Genomic DNA, 17,748 nt, shown 5'->3' with positions numbered 1-17,748 from the left:
CAATTCTGGTACAATGTAGGATGGAACTAACATGGTATGAATTCCAGGAGGCAAGGACCATTGTTGGCCATCTTGGAAGGTTGTCTACCACAATAGTGAAGGAATCAGAATTGACACCCAAAAATCAGAGCCTGTGGGACATGATATAGAGAGGTCCACCAAGCATGTATATATGTTAATCTGAAGCTCAAAAGAAGGTTTGGTTAGGAGATAGAGGTTGAGGAAATATCAACATAGAGATGGTAGTTGAAGCGATGAGAAGAATAAGATTATCCAAACAGAGTGTACATAGAGGGCTAAGAAGAGAACCTAGGCATGACTGGCATTTGGAGTGCCTATAGAGGAGGTGGCATAGGAATCTGAGATGGAATGATCAGAGATATCAGATCATAGGAGTCTGAGATGGAATGATCAGAGCACAGCTGTGCTCAAAGGAACTCCAAATCCTCAAATATGACGGGTGGTAATGTTCAGAACATTTGCTTGGAGAAGAACATAGAGTTCAAAGGAAAATAGCAAGGTAACAGCCTCAAAGGACCAGAGCCTCCCAACCACCACCAAAGGCCTCTTTGAAGTGTAGGTAGTCCTGGAAGCTCAGCAGTTGGGTACTGCACGAGGTACCACTCTCAACCACCCCATCACAGGCTGAGCCCCAGGCTTAAGGTAGCTCAGAAGCAGCACAACTCACCATCAGGCTTCACAGGCTGCAGGGAAGAAGACTGGAGCTGGAAGACCAGCAGCCACCCAACTCCTGACTCAAGGGAAGGAAAGACTCAACCCAAAACAGCTGAAGGACCTGCCCAGACCAGGGCCACTGGTAAGTGGACAAGTGGTCAGCAACTGGCTCTGGCAGAGCATGGGGTTGGGGGGAAAAGGCCCAGATTTGTCACATTTGCCAGTTTCTGTGGTCTAAATATTCCCATCATGGTGATATCAAATTACATGACATCAACTGGCTTGCAAACTTCTTGGAGATGGAACAATTGGCTCTTGGGAGCATGACTCTAATACTTTATATATTACTGTTTTAAGTTTTTTACTACTATATTTACATATGCATTATTAATTTTATAAATTATATGTGACCAGTTAAATATAATTCAAAAAATTATATAAGTAAGTTATTTTTTATATAAAACATTAGCCAACCAATCATACCCTAGAACCCAAATGACTCTCCCTAGAGAACATGACTCTCCCATAGGATTCATCTGGACCAATATGTATGACCACACTGTTCTGTTCAATAGCAGATACCCATGGTCTCATACTGCAAGCCTGGGGTTCGATTCCTGATGAAGCACACAACTCCTGGGCACTCAAACAGTGCTACTTGCCACATTCCAGGAAGTAGGCCCATCGACAAACCACTCTCAGGAATCAGAGCCTATCTCCTAATTCCTTCCTGCAAGTTTCTTCCATGCATTCCCGCCTGTGGTAGACTCTGGGTCTGGAGTTCCTTCTTGTCCAGCAAGAAAGCGGGACGTAGGATTAAAAATGTGAGAGAGGCTGATGTCTGGGGAAGACAAGAGCCCCGATTAAGGGTCCTTGCTCCGTTTTTATTAGGATCAGAAGGCTTACAAACGTGGTGTTGGACGTGCACAAAGAGACAATGAAACTGTGAACATTAACTCATGGGCATGAGGGAATGGGGGTTTTGAAAATAAGTGGTGTTAGGGGTTTGGTTTAATACAAAACAAAATCCTAGCACCCTGCGGGGAAGATTGTTTACAGTTGTTTACAGCAGACATGAGGCTGTTTACCCAGACTGTTCTAGGGGACAAGAAAGAGCATGCTACCTCAAGGTCAACAAGGCATCTTTCTTTTGCTAATTAGCTCAGCTTTGGGCAACTTCGCCCTGCAGAGGTCTATAGCTCTATTTACCTGTTTACCTAATTTGGTCCTTCCTTCCTGCGAAAGCAGCTTTCTGCTATAGAACCAAGTTTGGGTGGGGGGGGGGCGCTTCCACCCTGAATACCTAATCTTGTTTACCTCATATTTGAATGTTTTCATCCTGAGATTCCCTATTTCTATGCATTTGTCCTATACAGGGACCTTTGCCCCACTTTACCTATTCTTGATTTACCTAATCTTGTTTACCCAAACTTTGGTGTGTACATCCTATGGCTTTCTAATTCTTTATGCCTTGTTAACCCATCAGTGCAGGCTCAGGAAATTCCTAAGCTTATTCCCCACACCTGCCCACGCCCTTGTTAGCCTTCCAATAGGAAAACCATCATTTGCTCTCTGATTATGGACCATTGACCAGCCACTTAAAACTCTTCAAGCTTAGCATCATAAAATTTGTTTACTCTTCCTAAGAGCAAATAGGACCACAGTCTTTTTAATGTTCTACCAAGAATGTGACCACAGAAATGTGAGATAATAACCAAATGTTGAGTTAAGCCACTAAATTTATACTAATGTGTTACATAGCAATAGAAAACTAAACTTTAAGACAGTTTTGTGGAAATGGTACATTCGATATATATTCTTTTTTCCTTTAGCCTCTGAATTTCTTCTTTAAAAAAGTTGTCCAAGGTCTTTTATGTTCTTTTAAATCATGATCAGAAGACTCAACTATTTCTAAGCCCTCATTATTGATGATAGTTGGATGAAAGACTACAGGGCTGGGGCCACATTTAAATATTAAATATTGCTTTGATGGAATTCTAATACTGCAAGCAGTTCAAAGGGCTGTGGTTTCCCCTGTTGCAAACTAAAATTAAAACTAAACGCAGAGAAGCCAAAGACTTAATCAGGAATGTCCATAGCAACTCTATTCACATTAGCCAAAACTAGAAATTACTCAAATGCCCATCGTCAGAAGAGTGGATAAACAAATTGTGGAATGTTAATAGAACAGAGTACAAACAGTAATAAAAAGTACTGCTAGATCTAACAACATGGATGAATCTCAAAAGTATTATGTTGAGTGAAATAAGCCAGATCCAGAACAGAACATGATGCCACTTTTATGAAGTTGAAGAACAAGTAACATTATTGTCATAAAAGTGAGAATGATAGTTACCACTGAGAAAGGACACAAGATAACTGTCTGGATGATAGAAATGGTCAGTATCTGGATTTGGGTGGTAGTTCTATTGGTGTACACATAGGTTAAAAAAAAAAAAAAAGAAAGGCTGTCCATTTAAGGGTTTATAATCTTTACATATGTAAATACCTCAATTAAAAGATAGGGACCACAATTAACTGAATTAATTATGCATGAAAATTTGGGGGGAGTTCTTTCAGTGTAGTCTGTATATAATTGAAAGCATGGTGATCTGGGGGCGCCCGGGTGGCTCAGTCGGTTGAGCCTCCGACTTCAGCTCAGGTCACGATCTCACAGTCTGTGAGTTCGAGCCCCGCGTTGGGCTCTGGGCTGATGGCTCAGAGCCTGGAGCCTGCTTCCGATTCTGTGTCTCCCTCTCTCTCTGCCCCTCCCCCGTTAATGCTCTGTCTCTCTCTGTCTCAAAAATAAATAAATGTTAAAAAAAAAAAAATTAAAAAAAAAGAAAGCATGGTGATCTGTACACCCCCTTGAGAGAGTTCAGAAAAGACCATGCTTGTGGCCCACAGGAGAATCACAGACTTTTCTTACAGGGGATTGACTAAAAATGGATCAGAAGGAATGAAATAAAATGCAAAAACTATGGCCACTAGGTCTGCTTCCAAGGGAGGAATTAGGATCATGTGGGGAAATAAAGCCATTTATTCCCCCAACATCCTCTCCTTCAAAATATCCAGTTATCTGTACCACAGACCTTACCTACTAAGAGCTTAGGCCTTTACCATAATTTGCCTTGGCCTATGGTAGAGTTTCTCCTCTGAGATGTCTTGTCTTAATCCGATAATCTTTGGACCTTCTCGGCTAGGAAGATATGGGTTCAAGGCACTTTGAGAACAGAGACACTGTACTGTTTTAAACGTTATCCAGCCCTACATGACTTGTTACCTCTTTTCCTCCTTACAGGGAGATATAAGAGTCTGTAATGCTCTTCTCCTCATTCTTACATGACTGTCTTCTTGTCTGCCATTCAGATGTTAGCTTAAATACTACCTTCTTAGAAATGATATTTTTAACCATCCAAGTTTAAAATAGCTACCCAGTCAAATTCTATCTCAGCATTATATTTAATTCTCTGCATAGCATTTGTTACCAGTGAATATTTTATTTGCATTCATGTTAATTGTCTCTCTGCTAAAATGCAAGCTTCCTTGAAGCTGTGGCTTTATGGCTTCATTGGTGTTAGGGATGTTTCACTTCAGACATTGCATTTTCTCCATGCTATCTCTCTTCTACTTTTGAAACTTTAATTATGTGTACAATAGAACTTTTCACCATGTTCCACTCATCTTTTAGGTTCTTTCATGTATTTATCGTTTGTTTTTCTCTGCAAGGTCAATGTGGATATCTTCTATTGATCTATTTCCAATTGATGAATTCTCTTTCCTTATGTACAATCTATTACCTCATTGAGTTCTGAATTTCGGTGATTTCTATTTTCACTTCTAAAATTTCTATTTGATACTTCTCACTTACTCCAGCTCTCTGTAAATCATCTTCAATGTTTTCATCTCTTTTTCCTTTTTTAAAAAGTGTGTTTATTTATTTATTTATTTATTTACAGACAGAGACAGCATGAGCAGGGGAGGGGCAGAGAGAGAGGGAGAAGAGAGAGAATCCCTGGCAGGCTCTGCATTGTCTGCACAGAGCCCAACGCGGGGCTCAAACTCACAAAACTGTGAGATCATGACTTGAGCCAACACCTAGAGTCGACGCTTAACCGACTGAGCCACTCAGGCTCATCTATTTTCTTGAGCATATTAATCACAATTTTTATAAAGTCTCTGATGATTTCAGTATCTGGATCATTTATGGGAGTGTTCCTCTTATTTTTTCTCTTTTTTAAAAGTTTAAAAAAAATTTTTAAGTCTATTCACTCATCCATTCTGAGAGAAACAGAAAGTGAGTAGGAGAGGAGCAGAGAGAGAGGGCAGAGAGAATCCCAAGCCCCATGTGGGGCTCAAACTCATGAACCGTGAGATCATGACCTGAGCTGAAACCAAGAGTTGGATGCTTAACCGACTGAACCACCCAGGCACCCCATCTTATTTTTTTCCTCTTGATTTTCAGTCATTTGGCCTGTCTCCTGGCTTGCCTGGAGACTTTTTTTCTTTATTGAATTTGGGAGATTCTATAAAAAATTTTACAAGTTACAGGTCATTCTGCCAGAAGAGGAGGACAGAGCACTTTGGTCCAATGAGAAAGTACCATGATTCAAGGCTGGTTCTCATTCCCCTGAGTTTGTCCTTCCTTCTAGAATGTACTTCTGCAGGGGGTATCAGATGAAAGCCTGGCCTCTCTTCCTTGGTCCAGGTTTTGTCTCTCTAGTATCATTAGGCTCCAGAAAGCTCTACCTAGTTTTTCAGCCTCATAGCCTCTGTTTTCTATTTGGCTTCTTGATCTCTTGCCCTAGGCAGGTTAGTTAGGAATCAGCAAATGCATCAAAGTGCAAAGTGATTCAAAAGCTCTGCTCTTCCCTCTTCCCCAGGATTTTAACTCCTCAGATATTAGCTGCCTTACTTCTAATGCTTCAAACAGCAGTCTTGTTTGAATTTTTTTTTTTTTTCCCTTCAGATTTTGGAGTTGTTATTGGCAGGAGAGTCGGTCTGATAAAACTACTCTATCATACTACACAGAAGTCATCTCTAAATGCAAGCTCTATGAGAAAAGGATGTCATCTGTCTTATTTATGACCATTTCCTCCAGAACAGTGCCTAGTAAAAAAAAAAATTTTTTAAGCCCTCCATAAACATTTATTTTAATTAATATAAGTAAGAATTAGACCCTATTAAAAAAAAAAGAATTAGACCCTATATCTGTCCTTGACATCTGTATCATTTACAGTCTTGCATATCTATCCAAGGGAGTCTAGAAGGGTAGATGTTTTCCTTTTAAAATAATTCCTCACCCACATTCCCCCCCAATACAATAGACATCCATTCTACTGTGTTTAATGCGTAACTTTTAAAAACATTTTTTTGCAAAACATCTAGTATCATTTTTTTTGAAGTTTTTAAATTTATTTTGAGGGTGGAGGAGGGCAGAAAGAGGGAGAGACAGAATCCCAAGCAGGCTCTGTGCTGTCAGCCCAACACAGGGTTTGAATCCACCAGCTGTGAGACCATGACTTGAGCTGAGATCAAGAGACAGATGCTCAACTGACTGAGCCACCCAGGTGCCCCTAGTGTCATTTTAAATTGACATAGATAACTTATTTTGTTCCTTTTTTTTTTTTTCCACTAACCCTACACCCTTAAGTTCTGTGTATATCCAATTCATTTCTTCTGACCATTGCATTAGATTCCATGATTAACATCCACTGGATTTTACCTGTCTAGGGAAGAACATCAAATTGCCTCTAACTCCCTGCCAACGTGAATAATGCTGTAATAAACATATCTTAAATGTTCTCTTTTGGACTTATGTAAAACTTTCATATATATCTATATATCTATAAATCTATACATATATATATAATCTATGTAAAACTTATGTAAAAACTTATATAGATATATATATCTTATCATATGTGTGTGTATATACATGTATACATACATATACACATATATATGTGTATACACACACACACACACACACACACACACACACGAGCAGACTTGTTTGATTTTACCCATACAGATTGTTTGAGTAAGTAGTACCTGATTTCTCCCCAGGATGGCTGTATCAGTCTGCTTTTTTACAAGCTGGGCATGGTGAACCTTATATCCCAACATCATCACCAACATTTGACAGTATTCACTTTTCTAATGTTTGCTGATCTAATGGGCATGTGGTAATATCTGATTATTGTTTTAATTGCATTTCTCCTGGTACTAACACTTTTGAGCATCTTGAATATGCTTAGTGACCTTTTGGTTTTCCTTTTCTGACATTGCTTCTTGTCCCCTGCCCATTTTTCTGTCAGGATTGCTACATTTTTCTTGTTGGTTTGAAGGAGTTTCCTGAATAGTTGAGAATAGTTAATCATCTCTTGACAGCCTTAAACATCTCTTGACAACCTTGAACATCATGAATATCTTCCCCAACTCTGTCAACTATGCAATAACTTCATTCATGGTGTCCTTTTTGAGCAAATATCCTTAATTTTAATATAACCAATGCCTTTTGTTTTTTTCCTGTGGTTCGTACTTTTGAACTTTTCCTTAAAGGGACTTTTTTTTTTTTTAAGTTCACTCGTTGGGGTGCCTGAATGGCTCAGTTAGTTAAGTGTCCAACTTCTGCTCAGGTCATGATCTCCTGGTCCATGAGTTCGAGCCCTGCATTGCAATCTGTGCTGACAGCTCAGAGCCTGGAGCCTGCTTCAGCTTCTGTGTCTCCCTCTCGCTCTGTCCCTCCCCTACTCATGCTTTGCCTCTCTCTCAAAAATAAACAAACATTAAAAAAAATTGTTTTAACTTCATTTATTTTGAGAGAGAGAGAGGGCATGCACAAGTAGGGGGAGAGGCAAAGAGACAAGGAGAGAGTGAATGAATCCTAAGCAGTCTCTGTGCAGTGCAGAGCCTAACATGGGGCTTGACCCCACAAACCATGAGATCATGACCTGAGCCGAGATCAAAAGTCAGACACTCAACCAACTGAGCCACCCAGGTGCCTGTAAAGGAATTATTTTTTATATATCTTTCCCTCAAACTAACATCCAGATTCTGTGGATGCACTTGTGAGGGTGGCAGACGAATTTGGCCCACAGGATAACTTGGATTGTATACCCTCCCGGAATACAGAGAGCACCCAACTTGTCTTCCTCCTTGGGTTTTGCCTTTCTATCCATCACTTTCACTTCTTTTACCCTTTTATATGTTCTTAATGTAAACCTACCAACTTTAACATAATTTATTCTGGTTTTAGAAGTGAAAAGGGTGTAAACAATTCTCGGAAGACCCTGAATACAAGGACCCTAGCCTATTCAGCATTATAGGCCACTTCCTAAGACTCTCAAGTCAAGTTACCCCATCTATCAGGAAGTCTCTAACAGAACAAAACAAACAAAAAAACTTCCTGTCTGAATGCAACATTGTATATGGTAGTAGTACAGGAGTGTTGAAGGTCACAAGTGTGATTGGTGTTCACAAGTTATGAGTGTGTTCACACTTTACCAACACTGACTTCCTCAAGACATCATAACTCTGCTTAAATTCTAGTTCTGGTCCCTGGCGTTCTTCTTCCATTCCCCCATCCCCAACCTTCTGCTTATTTGAGGAACAGAGGAAGAGTGATGAACCAAAACATTCTCCCTCATTTCTCATCATCCATTTCAACTATAGGTGTTGGTAATAACTGTCTCATTCTCCCTGGAAGAAACTTTGCCTCAGTCCATTGGGTTGGCAGAAATAACAAATGACATGAGAAACTTTGCTGGGTTTTTTTCCCCCATACACTCCTCAGATTGACTTTAATACATATCTTTATAATCTTTATCTTCTACCAAACTCAGGAACCAAGTCAACTCTTTCAGAAGTTATTTCTAGGGGCGCCTGGGTGGCTCGGTCGGTTAGGCATCTGACTTCGGCCTAGGTCACGATCTTGTGATTCATGAGTTCAAGCCCCATGTCAGGCTCAGTGCTGACAGCTCAGAGCCTGGTTCCAGATTCTGTGTCTCTCCCTCTGCCCCTCCCCTGCTCATGATCTGTCTTTCTGTCTCTCAAAAAAAAATAAATGTTAAAAAAATTTTTTTTAAAGTTATTTCTAGGTAATAACTTAAAAACTTGAAAATAACTTAAAAACTTAAAAAAAATAAGAATAACTTTAAAAAGGTAAATGTGAAATGTTAAGTGGTCCAGTCACACTGCTCTATCCTGCTTTGCCAACCTCTGTAGTCTTCTAGATAGTCCTATACTGGAAACATCTAGTTGTTATACTGAAATCTGACCACGCTCTACTACAGGTTTCGAAGCTTCATTTACAAATGTTAAGATGTTGGAGGGTGATAGTTGCCAACAGCAACCTACAAAGGTAATGCTAGTTATGGTCACCAATCCACTGGGGACTCTAGGTCTCAGGAGGAGAGCAAGGCCCAAATTAAGAACCAACTTAATAACAAAATTCTTCATAATTCTTGGAAGCTAAAGATACACCTGTGAAAATTTTATTTATACTTGACATGTTGTCATTTTTGCTGTATTTGTTATCTAGTACAAAACATTTGCAATCCACGTGTGCTCCTTGAGTTTCCTTTATCATAAATAACTGTCAGGCACCCGCTGCTTTAAGCACCCTGAAAGGTACAAAGAAATAAAAGATGAAGATCTTTCTCTGAATGATTTTACTCTTAATTGAAGAGAGCAAACACATGAAGAAAAGAAAAAATAAATGCTAAACTTATTCTAACTGTAGGAGCAACAGGGTTTTAGAGGAATTGATCACTATTAGCTAGAAGAATTAAGAAAAAAAGCAAGAGGGGTGCCTGGGTGGCTCAGTCAGTTAGGCCTCAGACTTCGGCTCAAGTCATGACATTGCAGTTCATGAGTTCAAGCTCTGCATTGGACTCTGTGCTGACTGACAGCTTGGAGCCTGGGGCCTGCTTTGGATTCTGTGCCTGTCTCTCTCTGTCCTTCCCCCGCTGGCACGCTCTCTCTCTTTCTCAAAAATACATAAACGTTAAAAAAAAAAGAAAAAAAGCTATAAAAGGTGAAAAGTGAGGATGGATAAGATATGATGGGCCCATACGATTGTTTAGTCTGGAGTCTCTGGAACAACCCAACTTGAAATATTTTTTTTTTATTGTTGCCTTCACGGGAAACACTAGAGTTCAAAAAGGTAACAATGACTACTACAATATTTAAGAATACAAATTAGTCCAAAGACTCTGAGGACAAGTATTTTTTTTGTATTGCCTTCATGGGAAGCACTAGAGTTCAAAAATGTAGGGGCCCCTGGGTGGCTCAGTCGGTTGAGCGGCCGACTTCAGCTCAGGTCATGATCTCGCCGTCAGTGAGTTCAAGCCCCGCGTCGGTCTCTGTGCTGACAGCTCAGAGCCTGGAGCCTGTTTCAGATTCTGTGTCTCCCTCTCTCTGACCCTCCCCCGTTCATGCTCTGTCTCTCTCTGTCTCAAAAATAAATAAACGTTAAAAAAAAAAAAATTTAAAAAAATGTAACAACGACTGCTACAATATTTAAGAATACAAATTAGTCCAAAGACTCTGAAGACAAAAGATTATCCAATTTAAGCAAAAACAACCTTGCAGGTTTTATCCACTCATTAAGCTGGGTTTTACTGAGCGCTTAGGATTTGCCCCACACAGCAGTGAGTGGCCTCAACTAGCCAGGCTAGTTTCCTCCCTTCACAGCTACTGAACACATACTATGTCCCAGGTACTGAGCTAAACCCCTTTCATGTATATACCATCTAATTTAATTATAAAGGTAGCACCTAAGATTCGAGGGAGACATCCACCTATCTTCTACCATTTATCTGTCATCTACTGAAGGTCCTATGATAGAGGCTATGAAACATTTTGCTACATCAAAATGCTACAGATCCCCAACTCTCAAAAACGTTGAAAGTGGGTAGCACAGTACGGGAACAATTGTGGCTGGGGCGCAGGAGGCCCAGCGCTGCAGGCCCAAAGCAGCAGATCAGATCTCCCTGGCGACGGGACGCTACCCGGGGCGAGGGAGCTGCAGCCCCGCCCCTCCCCCCGGGCGCCCTCGGTCCCAAGCTCGCTTCCTGCGCACGCGTACGCGCGCTGGCCCCGCCCCACTGGCGACGCTGTCGGAGCCATTTCGCCGCCGCCTCCGAGCGAGCTGCGGTGTTTGCCCCGGGTCTCTCTGAGGAAGGCCGCGGTCGCGGACGGTCTTAAGAGGGCTGTGTTTTCTGGCACCAGGAAGAGAACGCGGTAGGGAAGAGACGTCCTTGCCACTCGTTGGGGGCGTGGGGCCCCGCGCTCCTGCAGCCGGGCTTTGTTGCGAAGCGCGGGCGGCTGTGGGGGATGGGGGAAGGGGCGAGGCGCCCGCCAGGTTCCCGGATTGCGGGTTGCACGCGGCTCGCCGCACCACGCCTGCGCTGTCCGGGTCCGCTTTGTGGACCCGTCTTTCCCCCAGCGATTGCCAGTCTGGTGTCCGTAGCGTTCAAACCCTTCTTCCTCCTCCGGTCTGCGCGTGGCGGTGGCGCTGTTGCAGCCTATTGAAAGGGGGGAGGGAATCACGGGGTGGTGAGCCCGCCATGATGCCGCCACACACACTTAGGCCCTCCATTCATTGTGGCAGCAAATACCGGGCGCTGTCCTGCGGGCTGGGTGGTAGAGCCATAAACACGTGGGGCACAGTCCCTATCCCTACCCCTCCCCCCGCAAGAAGGTTTCTGTCGTAGTGGGAGGCAACGGGGAAAAAAAGCGTCTGCGGGTTTCAGTAAAAAAGATCGAGGAAATGGGAGGTGGTGTCAAGGGAGCTACTTTCATTAGGGTGGTAAGAGAAAGCGTTTCGGAGGAGGTAGACTTTTGAGCTGATATCTCGGCCCTTAGGTTGAGAATGCGTCAGCTATAAAGATGGGGAGGAAAAGAATCGCAGAGGTAGAAGGAATTAGCGCTTGAGAGCAGAGATTGGGAAGAAACAAAGACGGCCATGTTACTGGGGTATGGTGGGAAGGAATTAAGAATAGATTTTAGGGTGGCCAGAGTGGAAGCAGGAATCTAGAGCTATGAGATCTAAGACGTTGTTGCAGCACTCCAGGTGTGCGGTAGTGATGGCCGGCGACGGAGAGAAGCGAATGGATTGCAAACATGTTTTGGAGGCAGAAATTGCGTAGTAGATCAGGAGGCAGACTACCTGGCTTGGGATTCTGGGTCTCCCGGTTAGGGGCTTTGTCTTCTCTGGGGCAAGGTATTCTTTGTCTCTGTTTATTCTTCCCTAAAGGAAGATAATAATAATAGTCTTATCTGTACAATTATCCTAAGGGTTAAGGAAGATAGTTCTTGTAGATGACCCTCTAAGGTTACTGCCTGGCGCATGCTGAGGTCTCTCAACGGATACCTATGGAGGATCTTAAAGGGAGTGTATGACTCCCAAGTTGCGATAGGAGTAACTTGGTAGATAGCGGTGCCATTTTGGGATATGAAAACACTTGGACCTAGGGAAGGAGGAACAGATTTGGGGAGGAAACTTAAATTCTGATTTGACTGGGACGTCAAGTTAGCATATGCACATTAGTGCGCCTGTTGGATGAACTTGATTTTGGAGCTTAAATAAGAAAAAAGACTAAATTTTCAGTGTATATTTGGGCATCATTACAATACAGTTAATATTGACTATAATGGCGTCAGATGAGACTGCTGGGGAGGAAGGAATTTGATAGTGTAGTCCTTCATATTTCATGTTACTCATTCACCGTGAGGGCTTGTTTTTTTAAATTAATTATTCAGGGGTGGAATTTACAGATAGACCTCATGAGCTTTCCACAGCTTTTCAGTCAATAGGATTTCCCCAGGGTTCGTTTGTGGCTACAGAATAAACAAGTTTATACTAGGGTCCAGTTTTATGACATTAGATTTAGGTGCTAATAAAATGCACTTAACATTAACAGAAGACAGATGTGTAATGCTAGTAATAGGGTTTCTTCTCGCAGCAAACTAACTTTATTTGCATATTTTCTCTAGATCTAAATTTGGTCTCAGGTACTGTATCTTATTTTTAATTTAGAATCAGATTTTAGACTCACAGGCGCCGTATCTTTTGCTGTCTTTATAAACTGGACTTAGGGAGAGTGCCAACATGTATGGTATGTTGCACTTCAAGAAAACTTAATGCCCTCAAATTTTTTTTTTAAAAAATTTTTTTTTCAACGTTTTTTATTTATTTTTGGGACAGAGAGAGACAGAGCATGAACGGGGGAGGGGCAGAGAGAGAGGGAGACACAGAATCAGAAACAGGCTCCAGGCTCCGAGCCATCAGCCCAGAGCCTGACGCGGGGCTCAAACTCACGGACCGCGAGATCGTGACCTGGCTGAAGTCGGACGCTTAACCGACTGTGCCACCCAGGCGCCCCAATGTCCTCAAATTTTAATGAAAAACAAGGCCTAAAGGAGAAATTTGGTGTTTAAGTTAATAGATTACTGTTTTCAGATCAAGTACTGAATTCTTGGTGTAATATATAGTGTACAACTTGGAGGATAGTCTGCTAGGAGACATACTTCAGAATGACAGTAAACTGTTTGATGTATACACAAACTGATTGATGACCATTTCTTAATATAGTAGTTCGAGTTTGAATTTATGCCTCCACAGTGGGTGACTTGGAAAAGTTACCTAAACTTTCTATGCCCTCCCTGGTTTTCTTCCTCTGTAGAAAGTGTTTAGTATATAATTTTATCTGTCACTGAGGATTAAGTGAGTTAAAATGTAAAACATAGGCCTTTCATCAAATGTTTTTTAGGAAAAGGTCAAAATCACTTGTGGTCACCCAAAGATAACCATTTTGAGGGATATTTCTTTTTCAGACTTGATTTATGCATATATACTTTTATATAGTTCAAATCATGTAGTTTTGTATCCTGCTTTTTCACATAGCATGTCATAGACCTTCCACTTTTGTCGTTAAAAGTTTTGTCATGCAGTTTTAATAGTAGCATGCTAGAATATCCTGTATTTAACCTAGATTTTTAGTTAATTCCAGTTATTGGATATTTCTAATGTTTTCTCTTACAAATAATGCAATTTAATTTCTGTTTTCTTAGGTCTGAAGAAGACTCTTGAATCATGGGTGATGTTAAGAATTTTCTGTATGCCTGGTGTGGCAAAAGGAAGATGACCCCATCCTATGAAATTAGAGCAGTGGGGAACAAAAACAGGCAAAAATTCATGTGTGAGGTACTACAGAATACAGTTTACATTTACGTGAAGTTTTGTTTCGTTTTTATTTTAGAGAGCACATGCGTGAGCCAGGGAGAGGGACAGAGGGGGAGGTAGGGAGAGAGAGAATCTTTTTTTTTTTTTTTTTTAATGTTTATTTCAGAGACAGAGACGGGTGGGGAAGGGGAGAGAGAAAGGGAGACACAATCCAAAGCAGGCTCCGGGCTCTGAGCTGTCAGCACAGAGCCTGACATGGGGCTCAAACCCAGGAATCATGGGAACATGATCTGAGCTGAAGTCAGACGCTTAACTGACTGAGCCACCCAGGCATCCTGAGAGAGAATCTTTTTTTTTTTTTTTTAAATGTTTATTTATTTTTGAGACAATGTGAGAGACAGTGCAAGCAGCAGACAGAATCTGAAGTGGGCTCCAGGCTCTGAGCTGTTGGCCCAGAGCCCAGTGTGGGGCTCGAACTCACGAACTGTGAGATCATGACCTGAGCCAAAGTCGGGTGCTTAACCGACTGAGCCACTCATGTGCCCGCCCCCCCGGGAATCTTAAGCAGCTTCCACACTCAGCACAAAGCTGGATGCAGAGCTTGATCCCATGACCCTGGGTTTATGACCTGAACCAAAATCAAAAGTCAGACGCTCAATCAACTGAACCACCCAGGTGCCCCCATTATGTGTTTTTTTTCCGGCTTGTTTTGTTGTTAAGAGAACATTGTTTTCTGTTTGGGAATGATAATGTGTTGCACATTCTTTATTGTCACTTGCCTGCTATTCTGTTTTATTATAAGTCATTTTCAAGGGAGCATTACTTTTAAAACAATCTGATAGGTAAATTCTAGTGAGAAGATGTGTCTTCCTTAACTTCCACAGTACCAGTAGTGCAGGTTAGAAAAGTCATATCAGCTGTTTGTGGTTTTACTAATTTCTGTAGAAAGTAGAGCAATTTTTGATTGCTTCAGGTCAAATCAGTTAAAATAAATGCAAATGGAGAACTTGTTCTTGGGTTTTAAAAATCAGATTTTAACGTGGAACATTCTGTTACATGAGAAGAGAATATCTGAACCACATAAATTATAGTTTTTAGGTTAGTTTATCACTGGAAAACACAAAGCTTTTTTATAAGTCAGCCTATGAATTCCCTGGATGTTATTTTCAGCGTTTTTATAGAGAATATCTTCAACATTTAACTGTTATCCCTTAATTCATAATTGAATTACGAATTTTTTAAATCCCAGAATTACCCAGGTCAATCTCTTTTAATACATTTTTTTTTCTGACCATTAAAGGTTCGGGTGGAAGGTTATAATTACACTGGCATGGGCAATTCCACCAATAAAAAAGATGCACAAAGCAATGCTGCCAGAGATTTTGTTAACTATTTGGTTCGGATAAATGAAGTAAAGAGTGAAGAAGTCCCAGCTGTTGGGGTAAGTACTCATGGCCCAGCACTTGAAATGTATGTTACAAGGTCATGCCTTGTATATATTGTACGACTAGATAATTGCCAAATTTTTTATTACTTGCCATATGGAGACATGGGATGATGATTTTTCAATGTTGTTTTCAAATGTATTAACGTGTTCCTTAGCGAACCTCAGAATCTTGTTCTCTTAGAGCGCATTCCTAAGATTGGGATTTCATTCTCATTATGTACCTGACTTGTGAGTTTGAAAAATTCCTTTAATCTTTGTATTTGTGGTTTTATATATTTCATTCATTCATAAACTAATTTTCAGAGCCTGTTGTGCTTTGTATACTTCTAAAGATAACATTTCAAACAGAATGTAAAAATCAGTAACACTTTAAGACACAGTGTTTACTCCCAGTGGCAGTTCCTTATTACAGCAGAGAGAAAATTCTGTTTCATGCAATGGCATAATCATTCATAATCATTTTGATACCATGATAATTTAAATTATATTATGTAAATATGCAACATAGACTCCTGTCTAGTACTGATTTTAAGAAATAAACTTTATCTAATTAAAAAATGAAAATTTGAATTTTTATATGATCTTAAATTTTAAATCTATATGATCTTAAATCTTACATGATTTAAGATAAATACCTAAGGTAATTTAAATGAAATACTCAGTTTTTATAAAACTTACAGGAATAATATCTATATCAATTTCAACAACTTATTGTCACTGTGTTTATATTTTGTGTTGTTGTAAAGGTTAATATATATGTTTTATTCCCTTTCATTGTTTTGACCCAGAAGTTAGGAGACTTACTTTCTAGTATATTGTACCACTAGATAATTGCAGAATTTTTTATTACATTGGTTGGTCAATCTGCAAAATCAAGGGATTAGAGGAGATGATCTTGAAGATTCTTTCCACCTATGAAAAGAATGTTGCAAATATCTTATAATTTGAAACACTGGCATCTGCTCTGTTATGACCTATTCTGTATCTTTTAACCTCTTCCTCTCTCTCAAAGTGTAAGTCTGCTTGTGGCGGATTCTTAATTTTCTTTCTTTCTTTTTTTTTTTTTTTTAAATGTTTATTTTTGAGAGAGAGGGAGACAGAGGATCTGAAGCAGCCTCCATGCTATCAACAGAGCCCAGTGCGGGGCTCAAACCCATGAACTGCGAGATCACTTAACCCACTGAGCCATCTAGGAACCCCTTAGTTTTCTTTTGTATGAAAATGCTTTTATTTTACTGTCTCTCACATATTTTCACTGAATGTATAATTCTGCAGTACCACTTTCAGCACTTTCAAGTTGCATTGTTTCCTTCCACTGTTTGATGATAAGTCAGTAATAATCAAATCATTTCTCCTTATATGTAATGTGTTATTTTCTTTGTATTTATTTATTTATTTGGTTCCCAGCAGTTTGACTATGATGTCATATATGACTACACATGGTTTTCTTTGTACTTAATCCTGCTTGGAATTTGCTGAGATTCTTAAATCTATAAATTTATCTTTTACCAAACTTGGGGAATCTGGCTATTATTTCTTCAAATTTTTTTTATGCCTCATTTTTTCTCTGCTCCTTTTGGGACTCCTGTGTTAAGCTTTTTTTATATTATCCCATAGGTCCCTGAGGCTTTTTCTTTTCTTCCCTTTTTTCTGTTCTTCAGATTCAATGACTTTTAACTGATTATCTTCAAGTTCATGGATTGTTTTCTCTGTCAACTCCATTTTGCTGTTATCAGTCCATTCAGTGAGTTTTTATTTCATACATTGTCTTATTTCTAGAATTATCAGGTGGTTAATTTTTTTTAACAGATTTTATTTCTGTGGTGGCATTTCTTCCTGTTTCTTTCGTGATAGCATGTGTTCATAATATGAATGTAAATTTCCTTTATGTCATTGAGCATAGTTACAATAGCTGCTTTAAAATCTTGACTACAAATTTTAACATCTGGGCCTGGTTGGGCTCTGTTGATTTTATTTTCTCTTGAGATTGGTTCACCTTTTTCATTCTGTATGTCAAGTAATTTTGGATTTATCGTGGGCATTGTGATAATTATGTTGCAGATACTGTAAGTTATATTTTTTTAAATATTATTGATTTTGTTGTTGTGCTGTCAGTTTGGTTGGAACTCAAACTACAAACCCTGTCTTTTGGGTAACTGCTCACATCTATCTCCCTTGAGTTTTCTGATCTTTGGTAGGCAGCTTAGAGTCTGTCCTGCACATGTGTTGTTCAGGGGTTAGCCAGTGTTTTGGGCGAGTTTGTACAAAGAATTCCTTCTTTCCCTTTCAGGATTGTCTCCTCACTTTCTAGCAGTGTTTGTTTCCCCAGGCTCATATTCTCTGATTCTTCAGGCCAGAAAGACTGGGGAGTTTTAGCTGCTTCACATGGTCTTCCTCAGGCTAAAAGCCATAATAAACAGGAATTACAGCCTTT

General features: G+C 40.2%; 1 protein-coding gene across 1 annotated transcript in view; it reads left to right on the top strand.

Moving 5' to 3' along the window:
• The first annotated feature begins 10,779 nt into the window (after positions 1-10,779).
• DHX9 (DExH-box helicase 9) overlaps positions 10,780-17,748 on the top strand; it is a 48,491-nt gene continuing 41,522 nt past the window's right edge. Inside the window, exons 1-3 of the mRNA XM_058702290.1 lie at positions 10,780-10,923; positions 13,756-13,888; positions 15,168-15,308. Coding sequence (XP_058558273.1) covers positions 13,778-13,888; positions 15,168-15,308 — 252 coding nt within the window. The 5' untranslated portion in view covers positions 10,780-10,923; positions 13,756-13,777. The remainder of the gene's footprint in view (positions 10,924-13,755; positions 13,889-15,167; positions 15,309-17,748) is intronic.

This window comes from Neofelis nebulosa, chromosome 15, assembly GCF_028018385.1.
Source record: "Neofelis nebulosa isolate mNeoNeb1 chromosome 15, mNeoNeb1.pri, whole genome shotgun sequence".
Lineage (NCBI taxonomy): Eukaryota > Metazoa > Chordata > Mammalia > Carnivora > Felidae > Neofelis > Neofelis nebulosa.
This window is presented reverse-complemented; position numbering and strand designations above follow the sequence as displayed.